The sequence below is a fragment of the Electrophorus electricus genome, chromosome 2 (genome assembly GCF_013358815.1).
Source record: "Electrophorus electricus isolate fEleEle1 chromosome 2, fEleEle1.pri, whole genome shotgun sequence".
In the NCBI taxonomy this organism is placed as follows: Eukaryota; Metazoa; Chordata; class Actinopteri; order Gymnotiformes; family Gymnotidae; genus Electrophorus; species Electrophorus electricus.
Window position 1 is genome coordinate 24,778,164 of NC_049536.1, and position 19,959 is coordinate 24,798,122.

Sequence of the window (19,959 nt, forward strand, 5' to 3'; positions counted from 1 at the left end):
TTAGAATTAGAATCAATAAAATTATCAATAAAATGAACTTTTCTTCAAAAATGTACTTGGAGTTGACGTTGCTTCATAGCAGCATTTCTGATTTTGACAAAACGACTACTAAACGAAGGAAAACTAATGTAACAATTTGCAAGGAAAGAGTGATGTGAACAGGAGAAGACTATCGGGTTTCAGCCGTGGGGGCCCCTGAAGGGGCGGGGTGTTTCGGCCGTGGGGGCCCCTGAGGGGGTGGGGTGTTCAGGAGGGGGAGGAGGAGAAGGAATTTCGGGATACTCTTTGTCCAGACGGCAGCTATTCTGAATCGAGTCAGAGCGGGGAAAAGGATCACATGGAAGCGCAGTGATCTCGAACGGGTTATAGTTAAGGAGTGAGGCTTTTGTCTGAACATGGCTAAAATGTGGTGATCATTTATAGCTATCCTAGCCCAAACCCCAAAGGAAAAGGTGTGGAAATCTACTTGTGGTACGTTGTTCCTTTGTTTATAAAAAGTATTTCAATCGAATATCAAACTTAGATTAGCTTCACCAGTGGTAAGCTAGCTAGCTAATTGGTTTTATGGATGTCGTTTGTTAGCTAGCTAATCACATATGGTCGGTCTGGTGGTGTAATTCTTTAATCGTTAACTATTAACTAATTAATACTTAAATTGTGAAAAATACAATAGTTTCCATAGCAAGCTAGCTTCGCTACTCTGGTCATTTTGAGGTGAGGTTGTCTCGTCGTTCTTCGTTATCTCAGGCGGAGAACAATAGTAAACTTGCTCATCCTCTGGTTTCATGGAATTCGTTGGTTCTTACCAACGTGACCACCCCTGGCTGAGTGGTCGTGAACAGCTGATCTTCTTTAATAAACGTTTCATCTTTAAAGTCGTAACTTGCGGCTGGTTCTCATGTGTTGGCGCGGTTCTCGAGCGCCAGGTAACGTCTAACGAGCCTCGCGCTACAGAAGGTCCGCGCCAGCCAGGGAGAAGAGGCCACGCGCTGCGATGCCCGCCACATAAGGAGACCTTTAATGTCTTATCAGTCGATGGCCGGATTTGGTACTTTTGGTACTTTTTGGCACTCTTCTCTCTATTCAACAGCGGCATTTTGCGTTTCGTGGCTGTACCCACACACCAAGAAAAAAGCTCTTGATGAAAGTGTGTTCGATTGATAGAGTTGTTGGAGGTCAAGCGTGGAGTGCAAAAACCTGACTCGTTTAATATTTACATTTCTTGCTGCTTGGCATGTTTGGTCTGCCCAGCTTTACTTTGGTGATTTTAAGAGTTTATGACATGGGTGAAGGAGTTTTGTCAAAGTAGCTAAATAATTTCTCAGAAAAGTAGGAGACTGGGATTTAGCTTTAACTCTCAAACACCAGGCCTTTTTTGGATCATTTGCAAGTCATCCTTTTTTAAAACAATTTCCAGAGGGTACAGCTTTTGTCCCTTTGCTGACTTTGTATGCTCAGTACTCCAACCCAATCTTCCATCCCAGAGGCAAAAAAGATTTGGGCTGGAACCTTAACTACTCTCCCAGATGTGTCCCACAAAGCCACTCTGTTCCTGTGAAGTTATAACTCCTGCTTGATGATGGTAATGGTTGCTCTTCTTTGGCGGGAATTGTCTAAGGAGTTTGAAGCTTTTAGTAGTGGTGCTGCAATTCCAAGTTTGTCCCAAAATCTAGGCACAAACCTGTACTGTTCATAGTACTTCTCTGGGGTTTACCCTCAAATCTCCATCTTACATGAGTAAGATTGCAGGTGACCTTTATACCATATTCGGAGTTTAACTAGTGTGGTTTGTCTATATTAAAATGATCTCTTTGTTTCTTAGACACTAGAGGCCTGTTTCTTAAGCATTGTGACGTCTTTGGCAGGATAATCTGGACAGCACCCATCGGAAGTTGGTTCTTCCCCTCGTTCTGTTGAAAGGTTCGGATGTTGCAACAGTTTGTAGTAAGATGGCCCTGCGAACAAGGTAGAGCTGCTGCAGTGTCAGGAGTCAAGAGGCTGGTCTGACCCAGAGTGGTGTGGAGCTTTGGGGCAGGCTGGGCACCAGCTGTGGGTGTTTACATGTCACGGCTACTTCATTGCGTTGCTGACTCCGAACGGATGTGTCTTTGCACAGAGTACAAATTGCAGTGATTTAGTGCGTGTGTCTGTGGTGGTGTGTTTGCAAGCGAGCAGTTTAGGAGCACAGCATGACTCTGGTTGTGCGTACACACAGCCTCCTGTATATGCTCCAGCACATGTTGTCAAGCTGCTCTTACCTGTAAAATCACGTTGCCTGTGGCTATTTAATTTGCTTTTATCTATTTAAACCAATTTGAAGCACACACCCACAGTCACTCCCTCATCCGTGTTTTCCTGTGTACTTAACAGACTTCAAGTCTGTATTTGTAGCACGGCACTCAAACACTTGAAGCGATTTAGGCTTACAACGGCAGGTCCATCTAAGGCTCATGTCAACATGCTGCTACACGCCACGGGAGGGGTGGCGTTCCTCTGCCAGCATCGTCCCAGCAGCTGGCAGGGGTTGTTATCCGCAGGTCAGAGACACAGGTAACAGGCGCCTGATGAAGGGGATTAATTGAAGAAAAGCACAAGAATGGCTCTGTTTGCACTCGGGGCGGGGGTGGCAGTTCAAACACTTGCCTGCTGTGCACCACCAAGGTCCTACCCAGGTGTGGAATTCATCTCCCTGACCCGGCAGCCTGCTTCAGCTCTGTCAGCACACATTCAACCTGGTTGGTTGTTTTGAAAACTGAGTAAGTGCTAGACTACTTGGTCAAACAGCACTAGAAGGGCGAATGCCTTTGTTGACCGTTTTTGCACCTTGGCATTACCATTTGCTGAAGCTTACCACCAGTTTTATCTGAAGTATCTTTGCCTGCATAATTTAAACATGCAGGCTAAACTGGGAGAAATGAGAGCCTTTATATAGAAATTTGCAAATAAATTTTGTTTATATGAAATATAAAAATGCATAATAAACAAATAAGGGTTTTGTCCAAATGAAGCTACTTTTTTTTTTCTTCCATATGTTATTTGGTTGATAGCTGGGATCTTCAGGTATGTGCCTAGCAGATAGTCAAAACATGTTTAATGCAGTTACCAAGGAGAGTGCTTTGTTAAGGAGTATAGTCACCATGGCAATGGTTGCCTTAGTTTTTCACAGTATTGCAGTGGCTCCATCTAGTGGGCAATATCCAAACTGATTTATTTCCTTTTCTGGTTTCAATGTTCTGCCTGTCTCAGCCCTGAAATGTTACAAACGCAAACGTATTGCATCAGATCAGTTCTCCTTTCATGTTGCTCTAAGAGCCTGTGTTCAGAACAAACATGTATGTCAATTCATTAATTCTTAATGTTGTTTGACAAATGTTATGTCATTATAATATAAGTTTGGGGGAAAAAAAATTCATGCCTGAATACAGAAGTTGCTACAGCATTAATGGCAGTTGGGTCAGTGCGTCTCAACTGCCAGGCCAAAATTTTCAGCTATGTGATACAAATTGGTTTAATTGCTATTCTTGTACACCACCTTGCCTAAGGCAGGATAGCTGGATAAGTATTTAGTAGAAAACCTAGGACATGTAACATAACCACACTAGCCTTTCTTGTAAAAATGAGCAGGGGGGGTGTGCTGTCACAGGTCGACAGTGCTGTGGTTTGGTATATACTGAAGTACGGAGCTCGATATTTGGGGTGTGTGAAGATCTCGCAGCTAAATTGTTGCACTGTAGCACAATTCTGTTAGAATGGGTGTGCCTGGGCTGATGTTTCTAAACATCATGTAGGAATGTCTGCTTTAGTACTGGCCTTAATTTCTGAATTTCTCCTGGGTTTTTTGGCAGTACTGAGAGGCGTGCTGCAGTGCTGACACCATGAGCTGGAGCTTCCTTACTCGGCTGTTGGAGGAGATCTCCAACCACTCCACTTTCGTGGGGAAGATCTGGCTCACGCTGCTCATCGTTTTCCGCATCGTGCTGACAGTTGTGGGCGGCGAGAGTATCTACTACGACGAGCAGAGCAAGTTTGTGTGCAACACGCAGCAGCCTGGGTGTGAGAACGTCTGCTACGACGCCTTCGCGCCCCTCTCGCACGTCCGCTTCTGGGTGTTCCAGATCATCATGATCACCACACCCACCATCATGTACCTGGGCTTCGCCATGCACAAGATCGCCCGCATGCAGGATGAGGAGTACCAGCCGCGCGGGGGCAAGCGCATGCCCATGGTGAACCGTGGCGCCAACCGCGACTACGAGGAGGCAGAGGACAACGGCGAGGAGGACCCCATGATCACGGAGGAGATCGAGCCCGAGAAGGAGAAGGAGCAGGAGAAGCCCACGAAGAAGCACGACGGGCGCCGGCGCATCAAGCGTGACGGCCTCTTGCGGGTGTATGTGCTGCAGCTGGTGTCGCGCGTGGCCTTCGAGGTGGCCTTCCTCTTCGGCCAGTATGTGCTGTACGGCCTGGAGGTGGCACCGTCATACGTGTGCACGCGCAGCCCATGCCCCCACACCGTGGACTGCTTCGTGTCGCGGCCCACGGAGAAGACCATCTTCCTGCTGATCATGTACGCGGTGAGCGCGCTGTGTCTGCTCCTAACCGTGCTGGAGATCCTGCACCTGGGCGTCAGCGGCGTGCGCGACGCCTTCCGCAGCCGCGCCCGGCGTCACCATATGGCCATGACCTCCCCGCAGCCCCTGATGTGCAGGCAGGTCCCCACGGCGCCGCCTGGTTACCATACGGCCCTGAAGAAGGACGGCGGCAAGCTGGCCGTGGGCATGAAGCCCGACTACAACCTGGGCGACTCGGGGCGCGAGTCGTTCGGAGACGAGACCTCCTCTCGCGAGCTGGAGCGTCTGCGCAGGCACCTGAAGCTGGCACAACAGCACCTGGACCTGGCCTACCAGAGCGAGGAGGGCAGCCCATGCCGGAGCAGCAGCCCAGAGTCCAACGGAACGGCTGTCGAGCAGAACAGGCTCAACTTCGAGAAGCAGGAGAAGCAGGCAGCTGCTTGTGAGAAAGGTAAGCACCAGGGGAAATGTTGCTTTGGTTATGTGTGCTTGAGATTCTAATAATGACACACACCCACCCACTGTCTCTGTCCACATTCTGTTTTATTCTTTTCACAGAAATGTATTTATTTAACACATAATTTCGTTGTACATGTTCTTCTCTCTCTCTTTCCATAGGAATTCGAGCCTGATTCCCGAAACTTATCTGCCTCCTTTCTTGCCAAAGGAATGTCCTGGGAAAATGGACATGTACTGTTTGTCTTTTTTTATGTAGGATTCCATTTTGTAGCGCAACATGACACTGTGTGTGTGTGTGTGGACACTGGTGGACTTTAAGAACATGCTGTGCAGTATTATGTCAAGATTGCGTGTCTGTGTCTGAACATTTCAGCAGCCAATCATACTTGAGTCCAGTCTGCCTGACATTCCAAAGTACCCAAGAGTAGGTGGAGCTTTTAGTTTTTATGGGCGACTGAAATATTTTTTCATCTGTGTGTGAGATCAGAAAAGATAGCAGAGTTTCTTCCACATACTTAACCCACTTCATAAGAAGTGCCAAGGATTGCATCTCAGAAATGCCTTAAATTTTTAACTGGAGTTTACATATTTCTGTCATTCCAAAAAGAAACTAATGAGCCAGTGAAAAACTGCATTGGACTTTTTGGATATTCTCGGTACGTATTTAGGAGAAGTAGGTTTTGTTAGTAGTGAAGCATAATTAGTATTTATGTGTATCTGTGGGCTAGTGTCAACTAGTGACAGGCCTCCGGTAGAAAATAGGACACCGTTACTTGGTTTTGCAGAGTTTGGGTGGGTATGGTGCATTCTTCCAGTAGCATCGACCAAATATCTGTCATATTCTAAAGGAGGTTTTTGGTTAAGTTTGTCTCAAACTGTTCTGTCGTCATAAAGAAAGGAGAAACTAATTAGCCATGTATTGGGGACAGATTAGGAATCAGACACCCTGGTAAAATCTATGTTTACTTTAGATCAAAACCATCTTAAAACAGCACTAGGCTACAACATTTGATCGAAGACCACCCCTGTTTTGCAGTAGTTGTGTATAAGCACCTAAGGGGCCCAAGTTCTACTGTTTTTGAAGGTCCATTCCATACTCGATGTTGACCTGCAATGTTGCACAAAAAACAGGCATTGAGTTCTACAGTTGTAAATTTTGGGATGAGAATTCTCTTCCCTTTACAGCAGTGTTTGTGTACCCTGTGTTCTCTCAGCGACTGCACCACGAGGCAAGCAACACAGTGCCGTGGGTGTTGACATGACTTCGGTTCCTAGATTGGCAAATGCATCTCTGTTCCTGGGGAGATTTCTCTGGATGAACTGGAAACTCGAGCAGATGGAGTTGAAATTTCACAATGGCAGCACCGTGCTGAGCCAGCAGGGGGCGGCATGCTTGCCATGACTCAGCTCTGCTGCACTGGAAGATCAAAGCCACCTTTTGGTGCCTTTTGTCTGAATGATCAAAACGATGAAAACCTGGGAAATGCTTGAATACTTGTGAATTTTAATTGTTGATCTACAAGGAAGCTTTTTCTTTCCATCTTGTGTGAGATGTAGAGTGTATATGGAGATTTTGTTGAAAGTGTTGTTTTGAAGAGGACAAAGGCTTTCTCTGAAGAGAAATGATTTTTTTAATGGATATTTTGTTTACTACTCTTTTTTGCTGACATTCATTTTTGAAACCATCATTAATGTTGCTTCTCTATGCAAGCATAGCCAAGCTTTTCCAAATGCACCAGTATGCAAGTCTGCCAGTCTGAATTCTTAAGCACAGTGAGGCTCAGATCATAATGTGGGGAAATGGGTACAACTTCCAGCTGTAACCCTAATCATAACATGCTTTTGTTGGGAGCCTAGGTCAGTACAGCTAACCACTAAACAGTGAAGCAATAGGAAAAATCAAAACACTTAAAGACATGGTTCACCTAACACATCAGCTTGGTCAAAAAAAAAAAAAAACAATCATGTGAGGAGAGAATGATCTGACCACTGGTCCTGTCCCTAAAACTGCTTTAAGGCTGTTTCCAATATACACTAATGGGTTGCTAAATGTGCCCCCACGAGCTGCTGCTTTAGACACAGACCAAGTCTAAACCCTTGTGTGTTTGGGGCTCACTAGTGGCCATATAACTTCACTAGTGAGTTTAAGACTAGTCTGTGTCTAGAAACCCCATCCAAAGTAATGATGGTCTTTGCTGCAAAATATTGCCTTTAGCTCCAATGTTTTGGCATTTAGTTCTAAGCAAATACCTGCAGTCATCTCTATTTTTTTTGTTCGTTTTTATGCTGTGTATTGTAAGTTTTTTTTATACATTTTTGTACAAATCTTATTTTTGGGCAAGCTAAATACAGAATAAACTTTGAACTTTACTCTTTGGTTCTTGTAACTTTTTTAAAAGTGTGAGTATTTTCAGTTTGGTTTCTAAGTCCCTTTTCTTGTCATTAGTGCTGTGTGAAATTTGGAAGTAACTTCCAACAGTTTCATTTCAAATGGTAGTCAGGAAGTCAGATGTGATTTTCACCTGAAACCCCTTGTGAGTTACTTGACGTTGATGCCTTTTGTTAGCAAAGCTGTTGAGTCTTTTATGCCATGTATCTGCCAACTTTCCAAAAATTGTAAAGATTAAGGTTTGGTACTGGATGTACCTGTTTTTAGAGCACTCTGCAGTCTACTATAGTGTACTACAGGCTACTGTCTGGTCTACACGGATGTACTGGTTATGGAGTGGGTCTGAAAGACAATGCGATTGTCCATCATTGATAACTGACAGACATCATGATGTTGAGCCAGCGTTGTGATCCGCCCCTCCGGCAGCAGGGTACTCCCTGCCTGCTACAGTTCAGTGTCTGCGCTAACAGAAAATATGTATTACTTACCCAGAGATAAACCTGAGCCATGGAACTGATGAGCATGCAGTCCTTCTAATGGAAAACCATATATAGGCCATTTCCCATTTTTTGTTGTCAGTTTTTAATCATGTGACTGCCTATAGGTATTTACAAACAATACTTGCATTTAATGCTTTATGTAGAATATATATCTCCAGTACTGAAATAATTTCATGTCAGTGTAGATAACCATTTTTCTTAGTGAGCATACATTTAATAAAAGAAATACTGCCACATAAACAAAAGGAAAGCTTTAGTGGTCACACAAATTTGGACATGGGATACATTAAAGTATTAATGTAATAGTCATGGAAAAAGGGTCGAAGAAAGAGTATTAACACATATGCAATGTTGGTAAGACTACTGCAAACACACCATGTCACCGTCCAATGCGATGTTTCCGTGTGGACATTGCCCAGCCCCAACTGATTGTGACAGCAGATGACATGAACAACTTCATCTATCCTCTCATTTTAATATTAATAGGAAATTCTGCTAAATTATTTTACAAGTTGCTTCATTTCAATAAGACTGACTTTCCAAACTGTGCAGGCCTGAGTGCAGTCATTTGTGCAACTGAGTGCAGTTATTTCTCATATTGAACTGATTGGACATTATTTAGAAAGGCATGTAGCTGTCTATATAAGGACCCACAGTTTGCAATGTATGTTAAATAAAAAACCAAGCCATATAAACCAGGACATGCTGCTTATCTCCAGTACAGTGGTGTGTTGAAGTAGGGGTTTGGGAAAGACAAAAAAAAACAACTCAGGAAAGCACCGTGGATGCCATTATTATGAAATGGAAAAAATGTGCCGCCAATGTTCTGTGGCCAAACTTGGCAACGAGGCAAGAAGGCCCTTTGTCATGGAAATAACCAAGAACCCAGCGGACACTCTTACAGCTTCAGATAACCTGTGTGGTGTGTTCCAGGATCTCTACTGCTTCATCATTCGTATCTTCATGGTAGAGTGGATAGACAAAAGTCTCTCCCCAAATAAACGGAATATGATAGCCTGTCTGGAGTTTTCTACATGGAATATCAAGGACTCAGCCTGCGGAACAACATGCTGATCTGATTAGGGGAAAAACGCTTACTCTTGATGGAAAGTGTCATATCTGATGAAAACCAGGTACAGTTCAGCATGGCTAATACCATACTCAGAGTAAGACCGACACTGGAAGGGTGGCCAGGATGTAGGGGATGAAGAATGAAATCAAAGACACACGTCCTGGAGAAGGATGCTCTGGAATACTCAAAACGTCATCCTTCAGCACCCTGCCTGCTTGAAGTACACAGCCAGAACAACCATGGAGTGACACTGGGACAACATTCTGCTTGTCTGTGAGTGAACCAGTCACACCACTGACTTGGAAAACTTTGGAGAGGCCTGAAGAACACAGTTCATCGAAGCTGACAGAGATTGAGTGGACCTGCAAGGAAGAATGGAAGATAATCCCCATATTCAGATGTCCTATAGAAGCTGTGCAAGACTCAGGCTATAAAAGCTGTCAGAGTCACTTATAAAACGTGGTATACACACGGTCTTAATGCTTATAGGATAAAAATAGTCCTAATTTCTTTTAAAAAGTTTTTTTTTATGTGTGTGTGTGTGTGTGTATACACAAAGTTTCTAAATTGTACACTACAGTTACACACCTGGATATATATCCAAAGAAGATTCCAGGTGAGAACTGCAGTGTACTAATTTATACATATATCCAAGACATACACACACACACACACACTCCTCCTGCCTTGTGATAACTGTAGACAAATTAACTACTAAACTTTAGTTACCTTGAGTTCAATTCAAGTTGATCTTTAGTAGACTTGCCCTTTAGCTGGTAAAACAGAGAAGGTCCTGCTTCACTGTTACTGTATGTGGTTAATTGATTTTGTTTGCTGTGAATGTTTTGGGTTTTTTTTGTTTGTTTGTTTGTTTGTTTGTTTGTTTTACTGCTTACCTTTACCACTTGAAGGCATTAAGCTGTTACTGTTATATTAATCAAATCTGACACGAACAGCCAAGGCAAAAAAGTAAGCACACTTTTGAAGTGGAAAATAAAATTGGCAAACAACTTTTATAGGCAATTTTATAGACCAACTACTAAGAAATGTATTAGAAAGTGTAAATGCATTCTGATACTTTCTACTTTAACTACCACAACTCTGTGTACCTTTATGGAAATGATTAAATCTCATTACGTAGTAATTTGATAATATATACAGTACGTATTACATCACTGCTTTTTCAGTCTCTTGTAAAATGCAGGGAAATTTGTTCTCTGAAGACTAAACAATATTTTTGATTAAATAAATGAGGTGAGATGAACAGTTTTAATCTTGATTAGTGGATAAGCTTTCTATATGACAAAAACCAAAAATGTATTATGATTATATTTCGTACATATAAAATTCGGGTAAAATGTTATCAATGTTTTATCAGTCACTATGGCCGATTTTCACGTAGCTAAGTTCAGAGTCTATCTGCTGTTATCAGACTGGCTGCAATAAATATCTTTTCATGTCAAATTTAGCTGACTTGTATGATTCTGACATTGGTAATCTCTATCCATTACTGGCTAATGTATGTATAAATGGCTTTGAGCAGACGTTCTTGTGAAACATTTCTATGGTGAAGATGAAGGACTTGGCGAGAATTCTCTTTCTTTGCCTATTGAGTTTCCACTGGAGCTGTATTCATGGAGAACAGACATTCATGCTCTTAGCAGGTCCTTTAACCAACCATTTTGTGAAGGATTTGAAAACAAACCCTTCTGCCAGACTAATTTTGCCTCCTGAGGTACCTCCAGATTCAGATGATGCCTTCCTCTGCAGAGGTCCTCTCCCATCACAGTCCAGAGACTACTTCCAGGACCTTTGGAGAAGAGGGGTGACCCATTTCAAAGTTCCTTTGTCCTGGTTAGACGTCCTTCCCATAGGTGATCCCATTCATCCCAATAAGGAGACAGTGACCTGCTACAAGAACCTCCTGCAGCAGCTGGCTAGGGCAGGCATCCAGCCGCTGCTTGAACTTCACCGTTCCACGCTGCCAGAGGCCCTTGAAAGCAGATATGGGGGCTGGGAGAACCCTGACGTGAGGCAGATGTTTGAGAACTATGCATCTTTTGTTTTCACTACGTTTGGAGATTTGGTCGACTCATATATCACCTTTAGCCACTTTCATGAGCTCGGAGATTTGTCACAGTATCAAAGTGCTCTCCAGGTCCATACAAATGTTTATCAACTCCACCGACACATGTTTAGGGGTAAGATGGAAAAGTGGTTGGACGCAACATTTTGTACCTAAAGATTACCCACGTAATTTTGAATTATGAGATTAACTGTTGCTTTTCTGAGATTCAGATAATAACTCTGTTTTAGGTTTAATAGAAGGAAAATGTAATGCAGTGCAAGCCTAACAGATGTGGTGTGTCTGATTTTTTAGATGGCCACATTTCCCTTGGAATGAGAGCAACTGATATTACCAATCTTTACCAAACAGGGCTAATAAACATGGTAAATGTTTAGGAATATCATATGACTGCTTATAGCAAATATTTATGGTTTAAACATGTTATTCAGAATTGCCTTCTTATTTGTTATTCAGAAATATATGGATTTCTTGTCAGTTCACATGGACTATATCTGCACCATGACAAATCTCAGAGAAGAGCTAACAGAAATGCAGGTAATGCAAATGTGTCCACTTTAAAAATCTCATTTTTATTTTAATGCTACCTGTTCTTTTTTACTTTAAGCATATTACATTTAGTATGCTCAAGCATATCAAAGTAAACAGAGACTGTAAATAGTTTATTTAGTAAAAAAATACATTCCTTTTTTTCCAGAGGATGATTGATCAACAGTACTTTCTCATATATCAGATAAACACTGAGAATTGTGCTGAAAGCAATTTTCAGCCTCTCATCAGTGTCCTTGAAGGTAATTGTCCCCAAGTAGTCCATAATGATATGGTTTAGTGTTTTATGTATTCAACAATCAAAACTATTTGCAGTTACATGATAGTGCATCAATTAAATAAATCACCAAAAGATATGGATCATAAATGGGGCAAGGGGTCATCCAGTTTTTTTTTCTCTTTCATATTCCAAAGGTCTCAAGACTTTTTATTTTATATGATTAAAATAATAAAATGTCCATGGGGTGAGAATGTACAATGTATATGAAGATATAAAATGTATTTATAAGTATGTCCTATGGGTACCAACCCATAACACTGTAACACTTCTAAGCATTTGTAGCATCTGTGTTTGTGTTTGTTTGTGTGCGTGTGTGTGCGTGAGAGAGAGAGAGAGAGAGAGAGAGAGAGAGAGAGAAATGTTTAAACTTTGTTTTATTATAATTTTTCAGCCTTACAAAGCACAGAGATTTATGTTATTGGCTGTGATGTAACTGACCTATTATTGAAGTTTGATCAAGGAGACATAAGGTAAAAAAGAAAGAAATTGGTATTTTATTTTTAGCATTGCATTTCATGCTAATATCAAATCTTTTTGAAGCAACAATATTCTACACTTTGTATTTTTCATGCAAGTTTTCTTATTAAACCACACAGCTTGCAGATTGACAACCCACTGTCTGGTGTTAAGGAGAAAAGTACATCTGCACTCTCTTACCAGAAGGTCTGGGAGAAATTCAGAACTCAGAGCCCATCTGAAAGAGATCTTTTCCTGAATGGTTCATTCCCAGATGGGTTTCAATGGGCTGTCTCTACTGAGTCATTCAAAGTGGAGGGTGGCTGGTCTGAACATAGGAAAGGAGAGACTGTCTGGGACCGCTTTGGTCATGAGGGTCATGTATTTGATAACCAGACTGCTGATCTGGCATGTGACAGCTACAACAAAGTGGATTATGATGTGTACCTGCTTAGGGGCATGCGTGTGCCCAATTATCAATTCTCAATTTCTTGGGCTCGCATTTTCCCCACTGGTCAGAAAGAAAGCCTTTTAAAAAAGGGGGCACTGTATTATGACAAGTTGATTGACACACTCCTACAATCAGGTATAGAGCCTACAGTCACACTGCATCACTGGGACCTGCCACAAGCCCTACAGGATTATGGAGGATGGACCAATGACTCCATTGTTGGGGCTTTCAAAGACTTTGCAGACTTCTGCTTCTCTAGATTTGGAGACAGAGTGAAGACATGGAACACTTTCAGCAGTCCCTGGGTGGTTAGCAACTCTGGGTATGGTACGGGAGAATATCCGCCAGGTATCAAGGATCCCATTGTGTCTTCTTACCAAGTAAGTTTGTTAAATTGTCCTAACAACCTCAAAGTGCCATTCTAAGCATTGTAGACTTGGGGCATATGTAATTAGCTTTTTTTCCCATCTCAGGTGACACATAACATGATAAAAGCTCATGCAGAGGCCTGGCATGTCTACAATGAGAAATATAGGAAGCAACAGGGAGGGAAAGTAGGCATTGCTCTCAACTCAGACTGGGCAGAACCAAAGAACTCAGCCAGTAACCAGGACATAGAGGCAGCAGAACGCTACCTGAGCTTCACACTGGGAGGGTTTGCTTACCCTATATTTGTGGATGGAGACTATCCAGCACTGCTGAAACGACACATTGATCAGAAGAATATTGAATGTGGCAAAGAGGTGGCTAGGCTCCCAGTTTTTACACAAGCCGAGAGACAGAGGATCAGAGGCACAGCTGATTTCTTCGGGCTAAATCACCACACCACGCGCCTTGTCAACTACAGTCGGGGCAGTTGCACACCTGGTCCCGAAGGTGTTGGGGACTTTCAGGCTCATATTGACCCAAGTTGGCCCACCACAGCATCAAGCCAAATACAATCTGTGCCATGGGGACTTCGCCGATTAGTGAACTACATTGCTGCAGAGTACTTATCGGTGACCACCGTACCCATTTACATCACTGGTAATGGGGTGCCAACAGAGTACAGCAGTGATGTTCTTAATGACACTCAGCGTATAGACTTCCTTAAGGCTTATATCAATGAGGCAATGAAAGGTAATTAGTAATTATTAAGTTATTATGTGGGAAATTTTAAACATTGCATATTAATAAAAAATCAAGGATTTGCTATAACTGTATTAAGCACTGTCTTTATAACGAAATGTTTAGTAAAAATGTTTAGTGCTTAATTTGCTAAAGGTCATAGGTTTTAGTATATATGAAACTATTATTTTGTTTTGCCAAAAATAATTAATTCTGGAAAAGTTAACTGAAACTGCATGTTCAAATATATTTTGTCATTTTAAACAATCTGAACTAATTTTGAAATGTGTTAAAACAGCCATCAAATTGGACAGTGTTGCTGTTCAGAGGTTCACAGTACAATCCCTCATAGATGGGTTTGAGGGTCTTCAAGGCTACAGTCAAAGGTTTGGACTGCATTTCGTAAACTTTGAAAATTCCAATAGACCCAGAACCCCAAAAGCTTCTGCCTACTATGTCTCCCAAGTCATTGAAAGAAATGGCTTTGAGGAGACAAGAGCAAGTCCCTTTAGGTACATATTTGGCAAAGAAAAAGAGAGTTCAAGACTTGCCCATCTGCCACCATCTGAAGTTCCCTCAAAATCAAAAGTTGTTTGGGAGAAGTTCTCACCTCAGTCCAAATTTCAGAAGAAACTTTATCACTATGGAACATTCCCAGTCGGATTCCAATGGGGCGTTTCAACCTCAGCATATCAAATTGAAGGTGGCTGGAATGCTGATGGGAAGGGATCTAGTACATGGGACACTTTCACACACAAGCCAGGTATGATCCAAAACAATGACAATGGTGATGTGGCTTGCGATAGCTATAATAAAATTGAAGAAGATCTCTACATGTTGAGGGCCCTGAAAGTAAAGACATATAGGTTCTCTTTATCCTGGCCTAGAATATTTCCCAATGGTTATAGAGCTTCTCTAAACAAGAAGGGGGTTGATTATTACAACAGACTCATAGATCGTCTCATCAGATACAATATCACACCAATGGTGACACTCCACCACTGGGATCTCCCTCAAGCTCTTCAAGACATCAATGGCTGGGACAACATAACTATGATTGACATATTTAATGACTACTGTGACTTCTGCTATGAAACCTTTGGAGACAGAGTAAAGTTTTGGATGACCTTCAACCAACCACACACAATCGCATGGGTAGGCTATGGACTTGGAGCTTTTCCCCCCAATATAAAGAAGCCTGCAGATGCTCCTTATAGGGTAGCACATAACCTCTTAAAGGCTCATGCTAGCGCGTACCATACATATGATGATAAATACAGAAAAACACAGCATGGGCTGGTGTCCATTAGTCTGAATGCAGACTGGGTTGAACCTCTAGATGTAAATATCCCACGAGAGGTGGATGCTGCTGACCGAGCACTGCAGTTCCAGCTTGGATGGTTTGCCCACCCCATCTTTAAAAATGGAGACTATCCCGATGCCATGAAGTGGCAGGTGGGTAACAAGAGTGAGCTCCAAGGCTTATCTGAATCCAGGTTGCCATCTTTTACTGAGGGGGAGAAAGCCTATATCCAAGGCACTGCTGATGTCTTCTGCATTAATGCTTACACCACTAGAAGGGTGCATCATGTGACTTCCAGGCTATCTCCTAAGTCCTATGAGTTTGATCAAGATATTGCTATAAAAGATGTGGAAGACTCTCAAGAAACGGCAGTGAAGGAACTGAGGACAGCAGCTTGGGGACTGAGGAGACTTCTTAACTGGATAAAGGAGGAGTATGGGAACCCTGAAATTTACATAACAGAGAATGGAGTTTCTACAAATACTGCCACAACTGACGATGACACATACAGAATATTCTTCCTGAAGACTTATATTGACGAGGCTCTGAAAGGTGTGGTAATGTTGTTAAAGATTTTTTTTTTAATGTAAAGCTTGAAATGGCAATGATAGGGATTTAAAAACATTGTATTTCATGTTTAAAACATTGTGCTCTCTTTCATTAGCACACAATCTGGATGGAGTGCAACTTAAGGGCTACACTGCTTGGTCTCTCATGGATGCTTTTGAGTGGCTTAATGGCTACAGTGTTGGCTTTGGACTTCACCATGTGGACTTCAAACACCCAGATCGCCCAAGGACTCCAAAACGCAGTGCTCACTATTACTATGATATCATCAGAGACAATGGTTTTCCACTACCAGAGGAAGAGAAGCCACTGTATGGCAATTTCTGTGAAGGATTTGCATGGAGCGTAGCTACAGCATCTTATCAGGTCAACAAAATTTTCATTATTGTATGTATATTTTTTGTCTTGCTTGGGAAACTTCTTAATTTTTCTGTTTGGTCAAATCTTAGATTGAGGGAGGCTGGAGAGCAGATGGAAAAGGTTTGAGCATTTGGGACAAATTTGCACACACACCTCTTAAGGTGGGGAATGACGACAATGGAGATGTTGCTTGTGATAGCTACCACAAAATCAACGAGGATGTTGACATGCTCAGAAGACTCAAGGTCAACCACTACCGTTTCTCCATATCATGGCCAAGAATTCTGCCTGACGGAACTACAAGAAAAATCAATGAGGCAGGACTGAACTATTATCACCACCTGATAGATGCACTTTTGGCAGTCAACATCAAGCCTCAGGTGAACAAAATCACCTCAAGTTAAACCAAATAAATTTTTGAATATATACAGTATTGAATATATAAATACATGAATAAAACATACCTCTCTTTGCTCTTTGGTTTAACTTTACATCAGCATGAGGACTCATTTGCTTATAGTTTTCTAACAACAACAGTGTGTTGGTCACTGCCCTGAAAATTATACACAAGGAATACAATAAATTGTTTAATTACACACGTTATGTAATTAAAGCAATAAGATTATTTCTTATAGAGTTAATTAGAGTTAAACGTTAATTAGGACCAAAATGCTTGTTAACTATTGTTAACATGTTATTGCTTTGAGGCATAGTAGGTATTAGAATCTCAGCAGAGATTTTAACATTTTTATGTTCTCTATGAGTAGTGTAGAACCTTCCAAATAGTAAGATTAAATATCAATGATGTAAAGTGTGTTACCTTGATCTACTACCTAGATCTGTCATTTTTAAGTTGTAAAAGTGAAGATGTACTTTTCCAGGACAAAAGATGGTGTTTTTTGTCCATGTTTTTGCCTCTGTTCCACATTATCAGGTAACACTCTATCACTGGGACCTTCCTCAAGCATTGCAAGATGTTGGAGGTTGGGAGAATGATACAATTGTTAAAAGGTTCAGAGACTATGCTGATGTTGTCTTTAGTAACCTAGGAGAAAAAGTGAAGTTTTGGATCACTATTAATGAGCCTTATAATGTTGCAAATATTGGACATGGCTATGGCACAGCTGCACCAGGTACAGTAATCATCAAAGAGCTTTATTATGGACTAAATATAAAAGTGGGCAAAGGCTTTCAAATAAATCTTTTTCCTTGAATGTTCTTAACTTGAATGTTCTTGACTTGAAGGTTTTACATTTGTCAAGATTATGTGACTATGTTACCATAAATTAAACTCTCTGAAAATATTAAATATCGTATCACCTGAAAATAATTAACTCACATTCATTTGCGTGATGGAATCATCAGAGGTGTTTAATTTCTGTTCAGGTATAAGTTTCCGGCCAGGTACGGCACCCTATATTGTAGCCCACAACCTCATTAAGGCCCATGCCGAGGCGTGGCACCTGTACAATGACAGGTATCGTGCCAAACAAGGTGGAATTGTCGGCATCACCATAAACTCTGACTGGGCTTTGCCTAGAAACCCTTACAAACAAGAGGACATTGATGCAGCCAGGCGTGTTGTGGAGGTGAGAATTAGCACTTCATCAGTTCCTATGGCTTAAATCTATGAATATGTATTAAAAATAAAATGTGACGTCTGAATCACTATTCACCGTTGAAATATAGTTCCAGATTGGCTGGTTTGCTCACCCTGTTTTTAATGGAGATTACAATAAGGTCATGAAGAACAGAATTCGAGAAAGGAGTTTTGCTGCTGGTCTACCCAAATCACGGTAACACACCTTTCACTGCTGGGAAACAAAGAATTTCTTACGTCTAGGTAGTTGAGGCTCAAATGTCATGCTAAACTAACATGTCTTTATAGACTTCCAGAATTCACCCCTGAGGAGGTGAAAAGGATAAAGGGAACCTATGATTATTTTGGGTTCAACCATTATACCACTGTCTTAGCTTTCAACATGGACTACAAAAACCTCCAACACTATGACGCCGACAGGTAGCTGTTTAATCACATGCTTCCAATAATTGCCACATACCCAGGAAAACCTTTCACTTATGTGTACTTGCACTTCTGAAGGGGTGTGGGAACTATTCATGACCGTTCATGGCTGGATTCTGGATCTGCCTGGTTGAAAGTGACACCACCTTGGTTCAGAACAATCTTGAACTTTATCAAGGAAGAGTATGGGAACCCTATTATTTATATTACTGAGAATGGCATCTCTGAAAGAGGAAATATGAATCTGAATGACATCCACAGAATTCACTACTATGAAAACTACATCAATCAGGCTCTGAAAGGTATAACCAACATTACTTCATGACTGTGAATAAAGCTTGTGAAAAATGTTAGTCATGGGTAAAACCATTTTTGAGCATTTGAAGCACTCTAATCAGTCAGGGTTTTCACACCAGTTTTTTTTTTTATTTTATTTTTTTATTTTTTTATTGCTTGCACCATGATGTGCAACTGCATTTTTAATAACACTGAAAATTCCAATTTTATCTTTTAGCATATTTGCTCGATGGAGTGGACATACGAGGCTACACAGCCTGGACTTTGATGGATAATTTGGAGTGGGCCACAGGTTTTGCTGAGAAATTTGGTCTCTTCTACATAAACCGCTCAGATCCTTCTCTCCCACGTATACCCAAGCAGTCTGCCACACACTATGCTACCATTGTCAACTGCAATGGCTTCCCAGAGCCCAGTCACACACCCCATGACTGTCAAATCCTTGAACCTGAAGGTAATTACAAGTGTCATTTTAATAGAGAAGATATCACATTAACATTATTACCCTGGCCAACCTATGCAACCTTTTGTGATGTTACACTGTTGAGCATTAACAGGTGTATCATGTAATATCAGACAAAGAATGTGAAATGGTCTTTCTCTGGGGTATTTGAGGTATTTCAGCAGTGCTCTTTTATGACAGGAACAAATATGCCTCTGACCACTCCGAGTTCTCCAGATGTGCGCATGGTGGTGGATTTTCTGGGTTTGGAGGTGTCTGCTCCAGATGCAGAGGTGGCCCTCTATGTCCTCTTGGGATTCACAGTCGCAGGCACAATCACAGCTGCCTTCCTGACCTATAAATTCATTAGAGCAAAAAATAAATCAAACTGGCCCAAGGTAGAACATCTAACGCTCGAGAACAAATTATGATGAAAGTATGTTGTCTTTCAGTGTGTGGTGTACATGGTAAATTTGTATAAAAATGATATATCTACTTGACTGATGACAATATCTTGTACTTTAAAATTTCATCATCATAAGCATGTTTTGGCAATTTGTTTTAGTGTTCCTTTTAGATAAACCAGTAACAAATTGTGTTTATTATTATTATGACTACAACCATTTTTAAATAAAGAGGTGTAACTTTACTAAATTAGTTTTGTGAAATAGTCTGTATTTACACCACAATATTTGGGCTTACTACATGACACACAACATAGAACTAGTGCAAAGAAATGAATCTTGACTTGAACTGAGTAATAATTACTGTCTCTATGTGAACTGATCAAAATATCAGAAACAATTGTATTTTCATGCTGAGATCCTTAGTGGCAAATGGTAGCTGGATATAGACAGTTGAGAAATAAAATCACACCCCTATAAGCAAATGCTCCTAAATGCATTAATTTATTGTCGCAGACTGAACATAGACTGTCTGAACAGAGTTTGATCACTACAAAGGTTCTGCTGATCATTTGTTGGCTCATTTTGTAAAATAAAATCCTAACAAACATTAATTTTATCAAAGAGGTATTGTGTCTTTCTT

General features: G+C 41.3%; 2 protein-coding genes across 2 annotated transcripts; both read left to right on the forward strand.

The window, feature by feature from the left end:
• The first annotated feature begins 320 nt into the window (after positions 1-320).
• Positions 321-7,400, forward strand: cx43.4 (connexin 43.4). The gene is made up of 3 exons (XM_027009740.2): positions 321-471; positions 3,846-5,022; positions 5,190-7,400. Exons 2-3 carry the CDS (start codon positions 3,876-3,878, stop codon positions 5,201-5,203), a joined length of 1,161 nt encoding a protein of 386 aa, XP_026865541.2. The 5' UTR covers positions 321-471; positions 3,846-3,875; the 3' UTR covers positions 5,204-7,400.
• A 3,164-nt stretch (positions 7,401-10,564) lies between these two features.
• Positions 10,565-19,343, forward strand: LOC113577223 (lactase-phlorizin hydrolase). Its single transcript, XM_027009744.2, has 17 exons — positions 10,565-11,192; positions 11,372-11,442; positions 11,534-11,614; positions 11,775-11,868; positions 12,298-12,376; positions 12,503-13,193; positions 13,287-13,932; positions 14,219-15,775; positions 15,888-16,156; positions 16,240-16,530; positions 17,085-17,283; positions 17,537-17,739; positions 17,840-17,946; positions 18,039-18,170; positions 18,252-18,475; positions 18,688-18,924; positions 19,114-19,343. Exons 1-17 carry the CDS (start codon positions 10,565-10,567, stop codon positions 19,341-19,343), a joined length of 5,739 nt encoding a protein of 1,912 aa, XP_026865545.2.
• Positions 19,344-19,959: the final 616 nt, after the last annotated feature.

Excerpts from the sequence above, each read along its gene's own strand:
- cx43.4 (XM_027009740.2), top strand. The coding sequence starts at position 3,876 with ATGAGCTGGAGCTTCCTTACTCGGCTGTTGGAGGAGATCTCCAACCAC.
- LOC113577223 (XM_027009744.2), top strand. The coding sequence starts at position 10,565 with ATGAAGGACTTGGCGAGAATTCTCTTTCTTTGCCTATTGAGTTTCCAC. Across the intron at positions 11,869-12,297 it reads TCTCATCAGTGTCCTTGAAG|CCTTACAAAGCACAGAGATT; the intron begins GTAATTGTCCCC and ends ATAATTTTTCAG. Across the intron at positions 12,377-12,502 it reads TTTGATCAAGGAGACATAAG|CTTGCAGATTGACAACCCAC; the intron begins GTAAAAAAGAAA and ends TAAACCACACAG.